Source organism: Stegostoma tigrinum, chromosome 6 (assembly GCF_030684315.1).
Source record: "Stegostoma tigrinum isolate sSteTig4 chromosome 6, sSteTig4.hap1, whole genome shotgun sequence".
Taxonomy (NCBI): domain Eukaryota; kingdom Metazoa; phylum Chordata; class Chondrichthyes; order Orectolobiformes; family Stegostomatidae; genus Stegostoma; species Stegostoma tigrinum.
In genome coordinates this window covers 3,305,562-3,322,694 of record NC_081359.1, presented here as the reverse complement: position 1 = coordinate 3,322,694, position 17,133 = coordinate 3,305,562, and the positions used below count along the sequence as shown (strand labels likewise).

The following is a 17,133-nucleotide window of genomic DNA, read 5'->3' as shown; positions in this document are numbered from 1 at the left end:
TGTGTTCTGTGTTATAGGCACTTTATAGCAAGTTATCTCTGCTCTTGCATTTAGTTTGAATTGTACCTTCATTTTGCGTTGTTTCCAAAATGTATCAACTCCCACTTTTCCGCATTGAACTTCAACTGCTACTTATCAGCCTGTTCCATCAACACCACAGTTGACAATGTATCCATGTTTAATATTGGCTGCAAAGCTTCAAGTTGTGCCCTTTATACCATGGTGTAGATCAAGAGCGTAAAGCAAGATTTGTAATACTGACTGGTGTCAAACTCCTCTACAAATCAATTCCTGCTTAAAAAGCATTCGTTAACTGGGACTCTGTTTTCTGTACTTTGTATCCTTGTTGCTATGGAGCAATATTAAATGAAGATAATTTTAACAGAAAATGAAGGCTTGGAATTAATATTATGTGATCATTGATCAAAATTGGAGTTGGGTTACAGAGTCTCATTTAATATGTTCGGCCTCTTTTAAAAACGTTATTCATAGGAAATTGATATTTCTGACTGTAATAACAATTTGTATTAGTGTAGCATTTATTCTTGAAAGGTGCTCAGGAAGTCTGTGTCAATGAATAAATTGTTGTGCAGATGTTGCTGTCTTATGCTTGTCACATGGCCCAATGTCTCACTTGGCATACCTCTGTCAATCATCATGTTGGTCTGCTTCCATTGCTTGAATCCTAGCTGCCCTATTTGTTGGTACCTATGCTGCCTCATTTGCCACTTTGCTCGAGGAACCTGGTGATTTGAGGTAATAACTGATGCAGCAAGAGCTCAAAAGTTGGGAAATAACGAGAAGTCGGTGAGTGTGAGACAAATGAGGCAGCAAGGTGTTGGGAGTAGGGGGTAATGAGCGGCATGCTGCTAAAGCATTATTCTTTGCAGGCTGTTGTATCTGTGGTGTTTCTGGTGATTAGATCACAGGCTCTGCGGCTGCACGTGTCTTGAGTATCTCCTCTGCAGTTGTAATGCAGCAAATGTGGAAATTGGCCTCTGTGCACCTACCTGTATTAGGAATTGCTGCCGTATTTAGTGTTTGTTAGTTCATTCTGTTGTTTAAAATTGTTAACTCCCAAATGCAGTTTTGTCAGTAAGTTGATACTTCTATACTAACTTTGAGATTTGATATGACATGTGAAATTAGGAGCAGGGTGTTAAATTTGTAACATGTTCCTGTGTGGTGTTTTTTGATGGCAATTGTTAATGACCCTCTGAATTAGTTTCTTCTGGCCTGAAAGTTCACTGCTGAGAATATTCTATTATTCATGCATCCCACTTGTGCCAATTCAAAAAAGGGATATAAACTGAAGTAACATTCAGCCATTTACCATTTATCATAGAACCTCTGAGGATATCACCTAATATGTTTTCAGAGACAAAAGAAGGCCTGAGTCCTCCTTTGTGCAGAATTGTCTTCACTTATTTGATTGTGCACAAGCAATGCAGCTTTACCTGTGTTAATTGTTCTAGTGTCCTGTTTGGAATTGCACAGAGAGAGATCTTCGGGTATTCCTCTTTTTTTTTAAACCTTTTACTTGGCTGTGAAATCCATTTCAAAGGGCTTTGTTAGTTCTCTATGTGAAAACTTAAAATGTGATTTCTTGTACTGATCATGCACTCCAGCAGTACCAGTGCCCAGTTTCTGCAGAAGATATGGACATAATCTGGCTGTATATGTTGCAAACTGTTGAATATGATGGAATGGATTGAAAAAGTGGTTAAAAGGACATAATTGTCCATTTGAGTTGAGACACTAAATTCAAAAGCAAAAGTTATGGTTAACCTCATTCTTGTGACTCCAGCATCAGCAGTTCATATTATCTCCCGAGTGTGTTATAACCTCACTGCGAAGCCAAGACCACGACGTGAAACGTCTACTTTCCTGCTCCACTGATGCTCCCTGGCCTGCTGTGTTCCTCTAGCTCCACACTGTGTTATCCCTTATATTTTTTTTAAAAGCAGGGAATGATGCAAAATACAAATGGTGTGTAAATTGAGCCACTTAATGGGTGAAGTATTTTGTGCACTGCCGTTTTGAGGCATTTTTAACACTGAGCAATTTCAACATTTCAAAGAAAACTACTTTTGCACTTCAGTGTTATGTGTGATTTATTGATGAGAATGCAACTTTGCTTGAGTCTATCTTTGATGTTTATCTTTACTGGAAGATTTTTAAGTGTGTTAAATAGGTAATTGAGCTTCTAGTTCCGTTGAAGTTTGTTTCTTTTCATGTGGGAAGCAAACAAAAATTTTTCTTTTGAATTGCTTACTCTTCCGTAACCTACTTATTTCTAGCTTGAAGGTCCATGTGTCTTACAACTACAAAAGATCAGGAATATATCTGCTCCAAAAGATCACGAGGAATCTCAAGCTGCACCAAGGATGTTGCGTGTGCAATTGACAGATGGCAATGTGAATTGCATAGGAATAGAGTTTAGTCATCTATCTAAAATTAGGTGAGTTTTACCCTTTTTACCAAAATAATTGTAATTGTCACCCATAAAGCTGATGTATATTTCAGAAGGTTTGATTGTCCATTTTTAAGCTGTCAACACAGTGAATGTTTGAGTAAATAATGTTGCATATTTTCATATTTCTGATCACCTCTGAATACCAATGCAGAATATCATTTGCTGCAGTCAACCCCTAGATTTGACCTGAGACTCTGAAATATTTGTAACCATCAACTGTACAATTTGACTGGAAAGCAGTGCACCTGGGTATTGGTATTATCCTTATTTCTCACTTTTGCTCCTGAATTTACTAGAGCGTGTTTTACAAGTTCATTTAAATGTTCTTGCTGTGAGACTTGCAAGCTGTCAAATCAGTGTTAGCATATTCAAGTCGCCTCTTTACCAGAAGCTAAACCAAGCTGCTTATCCACTGGGTCACCAGATAGCAACCACCTAATTGTGATGCTTTTGGCTGATTTTTATACGATATATATATTTTTCCCTCTTTTTAGCCCAAGATCCGTGCATGATTGTGTACATATTAAGACCCCATTAGACTTTGGGTTGTTACTGTTACCGGAATACATGCTAATATACTTGTTGACTGTCTTGCAAATAATTTTCACAGGAAAGCATTTCAGCTTTTTGGCAGGAATTTGAGATGCCATGTGGAAGCAATTTGTAGCAGTTTGATTGAAACGATTATAATCAGTGGGTCAGATTTCCTTTTTCTATTCTTTCATGGGATGTTTGTGTATCTGGCTCAGGCAGCATTTGTTGCCCTTGAGAAGCTGGTCATGAGCTGTAAGAAGTCGATATTGGTACTTACCCCCTGAAGCCTGACCTGCAATTTATTAAGATCATGGTTGGTCTGACTGTAATATCAAATCTACATATTCTGGCTACCCTGTTAATGTTTCACTTCCTTATCAAGAATCTATCAATTTCTGCCTTAAATATTGAAAGACTTGGCTTCCAGTGTCTTTGAGGAAGAGTTCCAAAGAATTTATGAACCTTTTCAGAGGACAAATTGCACCTCATTTCTCTTTTAAATGGGCAACACCTTATTTTTTAAATAGTGACATCTGGTTCTGGATTGTTCCACAGGAGTAAACATACTCTCCACATTCACCCTATCAAGCCCCCTCAGCATCTTGTGTTTCAATCAAGTTGTCTGTTACCATTATGAACTCCAGTGAACTACCTTGCCTCTCCAGCATCTTTTCATATGACAACCTGCTCATTCCATTTATTAGTCTGTCAAACACATTTATATCCTTCTTAATTAGGGAGACCAATACTGTATGCAGTACATCAGATGTGGTCTCAATAGTGTACTGTATAAATGAAGCATAACCTCACAGTTGTGTATGCAGTTCCTCTTTCGGTAAATGATGACATTCATTGTAGCCTTCCTAAATACTTACTGTGCCTCAAATAAGCCTCTTGCAATTAATGTACAGGGGCACTCGGATCCTTCTGAGTCTGGAAGCTCTGTCGTCCTAACATTTAGATTTAGAATTAGCTTTATTGTCATGTACTCAACTGACCATTCAGGTCGCCACTTATGGTGCCATCTTGGGTACCAATGTACAGTTTCTTCATTTATTCATGTCAAGGCAGACAATTTAAAATTATCCCACAGTATCCACCTTTTGCCTGCTCTCACAGCTATCTGTGTCATTTTGTCATCTCCTTATGTCCTCGTTACATTTGCATTCTGACCTATGCCCCATCAGCAAATTTGGCGACCATACTATTGGTCCCTTTATCCAAGTCAATAAATATTATGAGGTGATGCCCCTGCATTTATGACTATGGCACACCACTTGCTACATCATGCCAACCAGAGAGAGGCCCGCTGTTCCAACTGCTTACTGTATTCTAGCCAATCCTCTAACCGTGCTAGTATATTAGCCCCAACACTACTTGCCTTTATTTTTCACAATAATATCTGATGTGCCTCCCTGCTCAGTGCTAGGGACATTACCTTTATAGCTGCCTTGTGGGAATCGAAGCAAGGTGTATCAGCTCGATGCTCTTCATCTACAGTGCATGTCATGCATCAAAAATTTGCATTTTTTAAAATACCCTTCAATAATAACTTTAGTAAAGCTTCCAACGTCCTTTCTGTGGCACTTATTAACCATGCCAGCTTTAGTTTCATGCATTCTATCATGCTCCTTTCTTGAAATGAGGAATCATGTGCAAGCTTCCAATTAGATATGACCATTCCAGATTTAGGGATTGTGGAAAAGTAAAACCAGTGCATCAACAATGCCTCTAGCCACTTTTTTTTTTGAAATACCTTTGGCTCAGATCCATCAGGATTTAGGGATCTGAGGGGGGAAAACATGGAAGCATGTGACAGATGTTGAAAAGTGATCCTCCAACAAGCATCAAATTTGTACTTTTACAATTCCTGCCCCTTGTACTTGTGAATGGTAATGGACAATTAAACAAAACAGAGGGAAGTGGTTCCATGAAATCTCCATCCTCAATAGTTGGGAGCCCATCAGATCAATGAGAAAAAGACATGACTGAAGCATTTGCAGTTATTATCAGACTAAGCTCAAAGTGGATGGATCTTCTCAGTCTTCTGATGTCACATTATGATGAGACTGTCTTTTGCCAATTCAATTCAATTTGGGTGATAGCAACAAAATTGAAGATACTGGGTAAAGTGCAGATACATGGTCCTGACAAAATTCTGACTGTAGTGCTGGAGACTTGTGTTCCAGAATTACTCATGCTCCTGGTCAAGTTGATCCAGTGCATCTACAACACTGGCATTGAATGGACAATGTGGAAGATTGCACAGCTGTATCATGCTGCCAAAAATTTAAAACTCAATCCAAACCTCCCCACTAGCCTTCTCTTGACAATCAGCAAAATTGGAAGATGTTGACAACACTGCTGTCAATGGTACTAATTTAGTAATAACCTGCTCATTTTGGGGTTATAATGGAATTAAATGGTTCTTGACCTCTTTCCAGCCTGGAATGAACAAAAGAACTGAATTCCTGAAGATAAATGAGATGGCTTGTTGTCATTGAATAATGCAATATTTGACTGTATAGCATCAAGAATCCTCGTAAATAGAAATCAAGACAACTAAGAGGCAAAGCCCTCCACAGGTTGGAGTTATATCAGGCATGAAGGAATATGGTTTTGGTTATTGGAGGTCAATCTTCTCAGCCACAGGACATCACTGCAGGAGTTCCTCAGCGTAGATTTTTTTTTCTGTGCAGAGATATTACTACATACCTTTGGAATGAGTGGGACTTGAATCCAGGCCTCCCTGCTGAGTGCTAGGGACATTACCACTCGCCATAAGAACCCTAGTTCCTGAGAGTAATGTTTTCATTCCAACCATCTTCAGTTTTTTTTAATATCAACCGCCTGCCCTACATAAAGTCAGAAGTGAATGGACAGTGCATGACAGTTGCCAGACAAGAAGATTCCCTCCCAGACAGGAAACACATCAACAGTCAAGGGCATTCAGCCTCCAACTTTTGGGTAAGCATCCTCGAAGATACACAGCAACATAAAATCCCTGAGCAGAAATTGGTAGCCACATCCCATATCCATGAAGGTGTCCTTGCCCATGATCTTGGGTTCGTGTCACGCTGCGGGTAACGTCACCATACTGTTCTTTATTTGTAAAATCCTCCTTACTGTCCTGTTTTGACACCATCACCTTGATAACTTAGGATCTCTCTACATTAATTAGTTTGTACAGTTTTGGATTACTTACCACTTTCGACATTCGGCATGCGACTCTTACACCTAGCATGTTTTTCCAGCTGTTTGCTTTGTCTCCAGTGCCACCTTTATTTTTAATTTTTGTCATTATCTCTCTGACACAATTAATCAGGTTATCGGTCATCCCTTCACTGACTGTTCAGCTGTTGACGCTTTACTCACACCATCTAACACTTTTGATCACCTGCAAAGATTTATTGTTCAGCCTGTCAGCGCTCCCCACACCATTTGTATGATCTTTTGATTTCTCTGCCTATATGTTCTGTGCCTTTATGCTTTACTTCACCTGATGAATGGGCAATCCTTCAGTTCAACACTGGCATCTCCACATCATGGCTTATAATCTATGCCATAACTGATAAAGTTAAGTGTCATCATGCCTTTTCAACTGCCCTGTTTGCCTGTCCTGTTGCCGTAAGACAACTATCTCGAGATCCCTCTGTTCGTCTGAGCTTCATGTCCTGCCATTCGTTGGATATTTGCTTGTCTTGTTAGTTCTTTCAGAGTGCATCACCACACACTTATCAGGGTTAAATTCTGCCTGTCATTGATCTGCCGATCTGTCCAACCCATCGGTATCTTCCTGCAACCTAAGACCACCTCTTTCACTATTAATCACTCGGCCGAATCTTCAAATTAAAAAAAACTAAAGAACTGTGAATGCTGGAAATCAGAAACAGAAACCTGTTCTGCAGAAGGTCACTGGACCTAAAATGTTAATTCTGCTTTCTCTCCACAGTGCTGCCAGACCTGCTGAGTTTTTCCAGCAATTTCTATTTTTGTTTGAGGCCAATCTTGATGTCATCTCCAAGTGTCCTTATTATCCTCCCACCCTACCTTATTTATGATGGTCAGAAACAGTAAGAGACCCAGTATTGATCTGCATGGTATGCCAGTGGACACCAATCTTCAGTCACATCAGTAACCTCTACCACTAACCCCCCCCCCCCCCCCCCCCCCCACCCCCAGCCTTCTGCCAGTAAGTTAATTTTGGATCAGTGTTGCTGAGTTACCCAGAATCCTATGTACGTTCTTCATCAGTCTCCCATGAAGATCTTGTGAAAGGTTTTGCCGAAATCCAGAAAACTACATCAAGTATAGTTTACATGCTGCAGTGCAGATCATCGACGCACATGATCATTTGCTTGAAAAATTCAATCAAATGTCTTAGCCATGACTTCCCTCTGACAAAGCAATGTGCACTAGCCCGGATCAAACTTTGTATCTCCTCAAATCATGTGTATTCATGCCTACAATTGATCGTAAGTGATGCAAAACAAACAAATCCCTGATCCAGTAAGAGCTTATTCTTTAAGTTTTATTAAAGTGTGGTGTATGCTTTGGATATCATTTGACTTCTTACCTGCTGCATCTAACCCCGAAGATGCCAGCCTTTCCAAGAAGCAAATGATGAAGAAATGAAGCAAACAATCACATGATTGCTGTCATTAGTACCATTACAAAAGTATCTCTCTGAAATATCTACTAGTTCTTTTAACCTACAGAAAGTAAATACGATGAAGACTGGAAGTTGGCAACAAACCAAAAATGCTGACTGTTCTCAACTTTGGAAGCATCAGTGAAAAATGAAACAACTAACATTTCATTTTAAACTTTCATCATATCTGAACCCTCAAGCTAATTGATCTTTGCTTTAATTGGAAGGAAGAATTTTCTTTGTAAGGAAATCGGTTTTATTTTGTAACATGGTAACTATTTACTGTTATACCTCGTTAGTTATTTAAACAGTTGTTTTGAAATTCCATGAACATTATCTTGACTTTAATTTTAGACTTCCTGCAAGGCATCTATTGCTGCTTTCTGTGGGTAGGTGATAGACCTGACATTTTCAGGAAACACAGACACTTGAATCTTCATTTCTACCTTTAATGTTCATCGTAAAACTTGTCAATTTAAGTCTGTTTGAAGCTGTTTAAAAGTAGTATGTTGGAATTTTGAAAATCTCATGTTGTACTTAACCCAAATTGAGCCAATTATTTGCAATTTTGTTTATTTCAATTAAATTTTTTGCTTAATGAAAATTGTTTTCTCCATTTGTTTTCTGTTAGCCTCAACACCCCACCTGGCACAAAAGTAAGATTATTTGGAACTGTTAAAATAAGGAATGGATTTCTGTTGTTGAGTGATGCCAATATTTTTGTCCTTGGTGGTGAAGTGGATCAACTAATTGAGAAGTGGGAGTTGCAAAGGGTGAGGAAGCATGAATATTTTTCAGCTTGAATAGTACTTTGATTTGAAGAAATTTATGCTTAGTTTTGCTGAAAAGCAAGATGTTCATGAAACTACATATTGAAAATTTTACCAGCAATTGGATGAAATACTAATTTTTTTTTTTCAGACGTTGCTGTTTTCCAAACCAATTTTCATTTTACTTAATGGAAACTGACACCAATGACTTATGGAATGACTATTCACTACATTTTGACCAAAAAAAACCTCTCCTCTTGGTTCAGGATCTGTTAAGTCCTTCTACAGACACAACATTGAAAGCCTTGGTCCCCTTTCAGATTGCTGACTGTGTAACTTAATTGAGTGTTTTTAAAGAAATAACGGAGAGTGTTGATGAGGGCAGAGCAGTAGACTTCAGTAAGACGTTTAACAAGTTTCCCCATTGTAGACGGGTTAGCAAGGTTAAATTACGTGGAATACAGGGAGAACTAACCATTCGGATACAGAACTGACTCGAAGGTAGAAGACACAAAAACAGACGTTGCTGGAAAAGCTCAACAGGTCCAGCAGCATCTGTGAAGAAAAACAAAAATCAAAGTTAACGTTTCGGGTCTGGTGACCCTTCCTCAGAACTGTTAACTCTGTTCTGAGGAAAGGTCACCAGGCCCGAAAGATTAACTCTGATTTTTCTTTTCTTCATTGTTTGAGGCCACTTGGAATATTGCATGCAGTTCTGGCCTCCCTGCTATAGGAAGGATGTGGTCAAACTTGAAAGAGTCCAGAAAAGATTTACAAGAATATTGCCAAGATTGCAGGGTTTCAGCTATCGGTAGCGGCTGAATAGGCTGGAGAGTTGGATGCTGAGGGGGTGACCTTTATAGAGGTGATAAAAGCATGAATAGTGTGATTGGTCAAGATCCTTTCCCTGGGGTGGAGGAGTCCAAAATTGGAGGGCATATGTTTGAAGGTAAGAGTGGAAAGATTTATAGCGGACCTAAAAGACAACCTTTTCATGTAGAAGATTGTGCAAGTATGAAATGAGCTGCCAGAAGAAGTGGTGGAGGCTGGTACCATTGCAATATTTAAAAGGCATCTGGATGAGTATATGATTAGGAAGGGGTTAGTGTGATATTGGCCAAATGCTGATAAATGGGAATAGATTAATTTAGGATATCTGGTTGGCGTGGATGAGTAGACTGAAGGGCATGTTTCCACGCTGATTCTCTGAATTGGAACACATGTTTTATTGCAGACAAATCTGTGGAGTAAGAAATAAGAAACTCCTATCTTGGAGCTCCAACTAACTATGAAGCTAGTGGAATTCTTGTTTGCTTCTGTGTTCCCCACTTTGATCTTCTCCATCTCAATTTTGTAATGAAGCAAGGACATTACTTCATACTTTCTGTTGTTTTCATTTGTCTGCAGTTCATTATTGACACGTACTTTTTAGAATGGAAATTTAACTAATCCTCTTCTGAATAACGACATACAGCATAGAAACAGGCCCTTCAGCACTCTGTTTGTTAAGAAACACCAAATTATACCAATCCCATTTACACGTACTTGGTCCATAACCTACTATGCCGCGACAATTGAAGTACCTGCCCAGATGCAACTCAAATGCTGCTAGAGTACCTCTACCACACTCTAAGGGATTGCTTTCCCTATTTCTAGCACCCTCTGGGTGTGAAAGAGTTTTCCTCTGACCCCCTCCAAACCATTTACCCCTCACCTTAAATGAGCATATTCTAGGTGGTTGGGGAGATGTTGGTGGAAATTGTGCGTGCGCGTGTGTGTGTACGTGTTCTTTAGAATGAATTCAAACTGATTAATTTAAATGAGTTAAAGTTGTTCTTGTGGTTGAATATTTGAAGTATTCTATTATTTGTGTATGATTATGCTACAGATTTGTTACCACTGTTAAGATTTTAGTGAGAACCCCTTTTCAAATGAACGAATTCCACTCATTACTCAAATTTCTAATGAATGCTTTGACTTGGAGAAGAATGGTATTGACTAACTAGATTAATGCATGCCTGTTTTTGGTTTCATGCACTGTTTCACTGTTTGTTGAAGGGTTATATAATGCTGTCTTTTGAAAAGGTGTTTTTTTTTCCTTCTACCAGAGTTTGGCAAAATACAATAGAAGTAATATTGGAACTGAAGGTGGACCACCTCCTTTTGTCCCTTTTGGGCAGGTATGATAAATTAGGCCTTGCTTCTCAGCAGATTATAAATCATGAAAGAAAAGAAGTTTGCACTTGCATTGTCCTTAACATGTCCTTTGAAGATCCTAAAGTACTATGAAACTGAGGCATTCTTTTGGTTTGTGCTTACTGTTGATTTGTGGGCATCCAGTTATCCATTGTAATGCGCTGCACTGTCAATTGCATTATCAATTCATATACTTTGGCGATCTGTATTGAGGAGTAAATGTTGATCCTGGTACAAGGAGAGTGTGCTCCTCAAATAATGTCAAATGCTTTGGTAGTCAGGACTTCAATTTCATGCAGTTGACTGAAATCTTAGATTATTTTATGTTGTGAAGTCCTGGAGCTCAGCTTCACACTTACCAGAAACCTGGGTTCAATTCCAGCCCTGGGTGATTGTCTTTGTGGAGTTTGCACATTCTCCCCATGTCTGTGTGGGTTTCTGCCAGATGCTCTGGTTTTCTCCCATGGTCCAAAGATGTGCAGGTTAGTTGGATTGGCATACTAAATTACCCCATAGTGTCAGTGAGTGTGGAGGTTAGGTGGATTAGCTATGGTAAATGCAAGTTTGCAGGGATAGGTTTGGGGTCTCGGTGGGATGCTCTTCAGAAGGCCAGGGCAGACTTGAGCCAAATGACCTCTTGCCGCGTAGTAGAGATTCTGTGATTCTATCTCTGGACGAAACTCCTGTGAAATCTGCTGATAAGCTTTGTTAATGAATAACCCACATCTTCTGATAAGGGGAACCGGGAATGACTGAAGTGCTAGATGTGCCTTTGGGCACTGAGTCTCAGCATGCAAACGTGAGCTGTACTTCTTGAGAAGCTTTAACTTTGGATTGCAGATTTTGCTCTGTAATGATTACACAGTTTAGTCAGATGGCCGGAACTGTGAAGACATGGCTGTTTTGCAGATTTTGTTTTTGCGCATGTACTTGGGCTGTCAACCTGCTATGAAAAGCTGTAAAACCAAGTAAAAATCATCTTTTAATGTCAAAATGCAACAGTAAAAATTGCTTTGAGGACCAGTGAGCCTGATGTCTGTGGTTGGAAATTGTTGGAGTCAATAGTTAGGAATGGGGTAACTGAACACCTTGAAAATTTTCAGTTCTGTAGGGAGAGCCAGCATGGGTTCATGACAGGTCATGCCTGACAAGCCTCGTTGAATTTTTTGAAGAGGTGACTAAGATAGTGAACAAGGGAATATCTGTGGATGTTGATAGGGACTTCAAGATGGCATTTAATAAAGGCCCATGTAAGAGGCTGTAACAATGGTAGATGCCTGTGGAATTGAGGACGCATTACTGACATGGCTGGGAAATTGATTGTTACCTGCAACTCAAAGTGGGGATAATGGGTGGTACTAAAAATTGGCTGGATGTGACCAGTAATGTCTCGTAAGCATCTGTGTTTAGTCCTAAATTCACATTTGTTAATGACTTGGATAATGACATCGGAAGTCATGAATTTAAATTTGCTAATGACCCAAAATTAGGTTGCATTGTGGCTGACAGTATAGATGATGGCCTAAAATTACAAAGGGACGAAATGAATGAGCAAAAATGTGGCCGTTGGAATTCCATGTAAGCAAGTGGGAGGCTATCCATGTTAGATTGAAAAAGGAAAGATAAGGGCACTTTCTGGATGGTATGAAGCTCTTCCTAAAAAAAAGTTTAAAATACATTGAGACTTGGCGTTCAGTTTGATAAGTTTGTAGAATGTTGTGTACAGCTGCAGAAATTAATTAAGAAAGTTATTGGGATGCTGGTCTTTATCTAGAAGGCTGGAGTGCAGAGGTGCAGAAATTATGATATAGTTAGGTAAAACCCTGGGTAGACCCTACTTGAAGTACTGTGAATCGATGTGGGCACCATACCTCATGAAACGTATGTTGGCTTTGGAAGGAATACTGCATAGATTTGCAAGAATGATACCTGGACTTTAGGGATTAAATCATGAGGACAGATTACGCAAATTAGGACTGTTTCCCCTTGAATTAAGGGGGTTCCAGGGTCATCTCATCAGGAGTCCTCAAGATATTGAGAGGAAAAGACAGGGCAGGTAAAGATGAACTATTTTCCCTGTTTGGGGATTCTAGAACATAGTCTGAGAAAGAGACATAGATGTACAGCATGGAAACAGATTCTTCAATCCAACTTGTCCATGCCAACCAGATATCCTAAATTAATCTCATCCCATTTGGCCCATATCCTTACAAATGCTTCTTATTCATGTTCCCATCCAGATGCTTTTTAAATATTGTAGTTGTACCAGTCTCCACCATTTGCTCTGACAGCTCATTCCGTACACGTACCACTCTGTGGAAAAGAATTGCCCCTCAGGTCCCTCGATAAATCTTGCTCCTTTCACCTTTAAACCTATGCCCTCTAGTTTTGGATTCCCCTAGTCTGGTGGACATGACCTTGGCAATTCAGTGTCAATGCCTGTTATGATTTTCTAAACTTCGATAGTGTCACCCCTCAGCCTCCGATGCCCCAGCTTATTTAGCCTCTCCCTGTAGCTCAAAACCTCCAACCCTGGCAACATCTTTGTGCATCTTTTCTGAATCCTTTCAGGTTTCACCATGTCCTTCCTGCACCAGAATTGAATGCAGTTTTCCCAAAGTGGCCTAACCATTGTCCTGTACAGCTGAAACATGACCTCCCAATTCCTACACTCAATGCACTGACTAATAAAAGCAAACATACGAAACACCTCCTGCACTATGCTGTCTACCTGGGACTCCATTGTCAAGGAGCTTTGAACCTGCACTCCAAAGTTTCTTTATTCAGCAACACTCCCCAGACTTTGCCGCCAAGCGTAAGTCCTGCCTTGATTTATTTAAGCCATCATTGGACAAGCATATGGACGTACATGGAATAGCGTAGGTTAGATGGGCTTCACATTGGTATGACAGGTTGGCACAACACCGAGGGCCGAAGGGCCTGTACTGTGCTGTTATGGTCTATGTTCTATCCTACCAAAATGATCAAAGGACCTTACATTTATCTAAATTAAACTGCTATTCCTTGGTCCATCGAACCATCTAATCAAGGTCCTGTTGTACTTTGAGGTAACCTTCTTTGCTGTCCACTATACCTCCAATTTTGATGTCATCGGCAATTTTACCAACCATACCTCTGATTTTTGCATCCCAAATCATTTATATGAAATCAGGCCAGGATGTTCAGGAAAAATGATAAGAAGCACTTCTCCATACAGGGTAGCAGATCTCTAGAACTCTCTTCGACAAAGGAGACTGAATGCAGCATCAATTATTAATTTTAAATTGGAGGTAGATAATTTTTTTGTCAGCAAATGCATTAAGAGATTTGGGCCAAAGGCAAGTATGTAGAGTTATACCACGGATCAACCATGATCTCATTAAGTGGTGGAACAGGCTTACTCCTGTTCCTATGTTTTTATCAACTTCTTGACCATTCTTCACAATTTAGAGTAACATCTTTGAAATAGAGAGGAGCTTAATTGACTGTGGTTCTTGTTCCTCATTGTCTGGAAATTCCTGATTGAAGTGCTTGTGTTGACTCAGGGCAAGGACAGTATTGAACCTGATTCTGATAAGTGCTCTTATTTAATTGCTTGCAACTATACAACGATCCAGGGTTAGCAGAAGGAATGGCTGCTTAGACAACTCTTTGGCAACTTCCCATCTGGTGTAAGTTCTTATGGGAGAGAAAAATAAAATGCAGAAGGAAGCAAAAGTTAACTATGTCCTATTTACAGTACCTTCTGTTCCTGTGAGGTGGATGATTCTTAGCTGTTTCTGTTTGTATTGAATTGATAGTGCCTTGCGATTAATATGTTTCAAGGTGAACACAATAGTTTGCTGGACCCGTGATTTTTACCAAAAGAAAGTTCACTGTAGTTTTTCGAATTTATTTACCCTTGCTATATAATGATTACTTCGAACAGAAGCTTACTGAATTCCCCTTTTTACTTTTGAAGACTTTTTTCTTTTGAATTTATTTTTCAGGCATCAAAATCAGGTGATTTTGTTTTTTTCTGCACTTTATTTGAACTCATTCATCATGTATTCATTGAAATAATTTTCTTTTGCAGAAATGCTTATCACGTGATCAAGTTGATAGCAGAGATCTTGACAAGAGGAAAACATTACAGGTTGCCAACACAAATAAAACTGTTGGAGATGATGAATTTGAAAAGCAAAGGATTGCTGCTATTGCAGAAATTAGCAAGAATAAAGAGGTACAGCATGAGGTTCCAACAAATATTTTTCACAGTTGTTTGAATGTGATGTGACATATTTAGCATTTGTGTTTGAAAGTAACTGCAGATGCAAGTTGCCTTCAGACGCTGTTTGAGATTGTGTACCCATCTGAATTACCTATAGTCCGGCTGAGTTAGGTTTGATTAGGTGTGTTTCGAAGGAATAGTTTTTTTGTAATTGCTACTACTTTCATGATCTTGGTAATTCCTCCAGAATATCTTGAGTTATTGAATTTGGATTTTTGGATTTTCTTCTTTTACATCCTTTTGCAGCAAATGTTTTGGCTCATTTCACTTAACCACCACCTTGACAATCTTCATTTTGACTTAACCCACAAATACATTTGATGTTTTCTAGCATCTTAAAGCATTACTGCCAGATTTCCAGTCTGATGTGTAAGGATCATTTTGACTTGTTTCCAGCATGGACTTTCATGTTAACCTGTATCATTTCATCCAAAATCTTCCTCATGCGTTAGTTGTTTTCTCAACTTAGTCTGTTTTTGATTTTACTTTCGCTAAAGCAAATGTTTTGAAGGCAAATTCAAAGCTTTCATGGAAATCTGCTTTATTTACATGAATGCTTGGGAGTTAGGTGCCCAGTCATATACATAAAGGCACTTAATCACCAAACATCAGCTACTGAGAGATAGTGAGATAACACAGAGGGCTATTATTTGAGACAATATTTCACTTCTGCACAATCCAACAAATTATGCCATCTTCACTTGAGAGCTGTCAAAATTAAAGATGTCCTCTGCCAACTGCTAGCCAGTAACTGACTTATGCCCAGTCATTGACAGAAGAATCATCCTTAGCGCGTGGGAATGCCTTTTAATTTGGGTATTTGGTCCACCTAGGTTTCTTATCATGTTTCGACAGAGTAGCATTTTGTAATCTTGTGATCTGTCTCTTTCTGAAAGTTGATACATTTTGGAGCCCACCAACGTTTGAAACTCCGTTTGTTCAGGTTAGATTACACGTATGGAACTCAGCAATTCTGTCAACTTTATTGTTGATGAATGTTGCTTCCGTAGCTAAAACTTGATCTATTTGCAGAAATGAGTTTGAGCCTGCATCTGTGGTTGTGAAGAAATGCGTGCACTTCACTGCTTTATCGGTTAAAATCTACAGTGCAGGTGGAATTATTAAAATCTTTTCAGATCCCTACATTTAAATGAATAAGGTCACAAGTAACAGATTTTGATAACTTGAATATTTTTTCTTAAAACCAAGGCAAAGATATTTGGTGGAGGAAGCAATGTCCGGAGCAATTTGAATTCGAGTGGCACAGGCATCAAGAACAGGGATCCTTTCCAGAAAAATAGAGAGGAAAAGTATAGAAAGGCAGATGGGAAATATGAAGGAGTATATCGAGAATTGGTAAGTGTTTAGGTTTAATGTAAAATAATGCATTTACTTCAGTTTTTGGTGTGAATATAATGCAATGACAATTCCTGTTAAATTGCAATTCTAAATCACTTGGGTACACTTAGAAATTCAGTGATCAGAATTCGTAGGGTAATTACCTAGTAGCAGAATTACATAGTTGTAACCTGCTCAACAGCTTAGAAAATGAAGTTGGTAATGGCTTTAAATGTATTTAAAGTTTATACAGTGAAGGCCCTGCAGTTAACTGTAGTTAAATGTGTGTATTGAATTGAAATAATTGATTTGGATTCATGTTTCAAGTTGCTGTCCAGAAGGTTATGTAAATGTGAATGTGTAGCTTGAATGGATGGGATAAGCTGGCTCGCAGTGTTTCTACATTTCAGGAAATGAATTTTGTTTGTAATGTCAAATCTGTAATCCTAATTTTGAAAAAAAATCCACGTTTTTGTTTCTATTTTCTATAGACTGAGTACCAAAACTTAATTTTATTGCAACAAGTTTTGTTTTAACTGGCGCCTGATCAAATGGCACTGTTAATAAACCGTCAAAAGTTATATATCTTGTATCACAATGTCAGAGTAATTATGCTTTGAATAAATTATAACAGTGAAGTGTATATCCCCTGAATTATGTTCCTATTACTTACGATGTGTTTACAGTGATTTTTATGGGGTGTGTTGATGTTTTTGCCTAGATTTTTAGAGGGAGTTGATGTCTTGAAGCTTTGTTTGGTCACTGTTTACTGTGGTCATGTGGACCTCTTGATTATCTGGAATGCTTGATCATCCGCCACACTCCTGGTCCCATCAGAGCTAGCTCATAAAACATTTGCTGTAATACAGCATTTTGAAAGGGTGTGTCCCAATCATTT

The 17,133-nt window shown here is 38.9% G+C and overlaps 1 protein-coding gene across 3 annotated transcripts in view; it reads left to right on the top strand.

Annotated features, from left to right (window-relative positions):
• The window catches only part of tdrd3 (tudor domain containing 3), a 116,919-nt gene that overhangs the window by 24,489 nt on the left and 75,297 nt on the right, over positions 1–17,133 (top strand). For all 3 annotated transcript variants that reach the window (XM_048533077.2, XM_048533075.2, XM_048533076.2), the window contains 5 exons: positions 2,301–2,461; positions 8,293–8,434; positions 10,540–10,611; positions 14,703–14,849; positions 16,107–16,253. In XM_048533077.2, coding sequence (XP_048389034.2) covers positions 2,388–2,461; positions 8,293–8,434; positions 10,540–10,611; positions 14,703–14,849; positions 16,107–16,253 — 582 coding nt within the window. In that variant the 5' untranslated portion in view covers positions 2,301–2,387. The remainder of the gene's footprint in view (positions 1–2,300; positions 2,462–8,292; positions 8,435–10,539; positions 10,612–14,702; positions 14,850–16,106; positions 16,254–17,133) is intronic.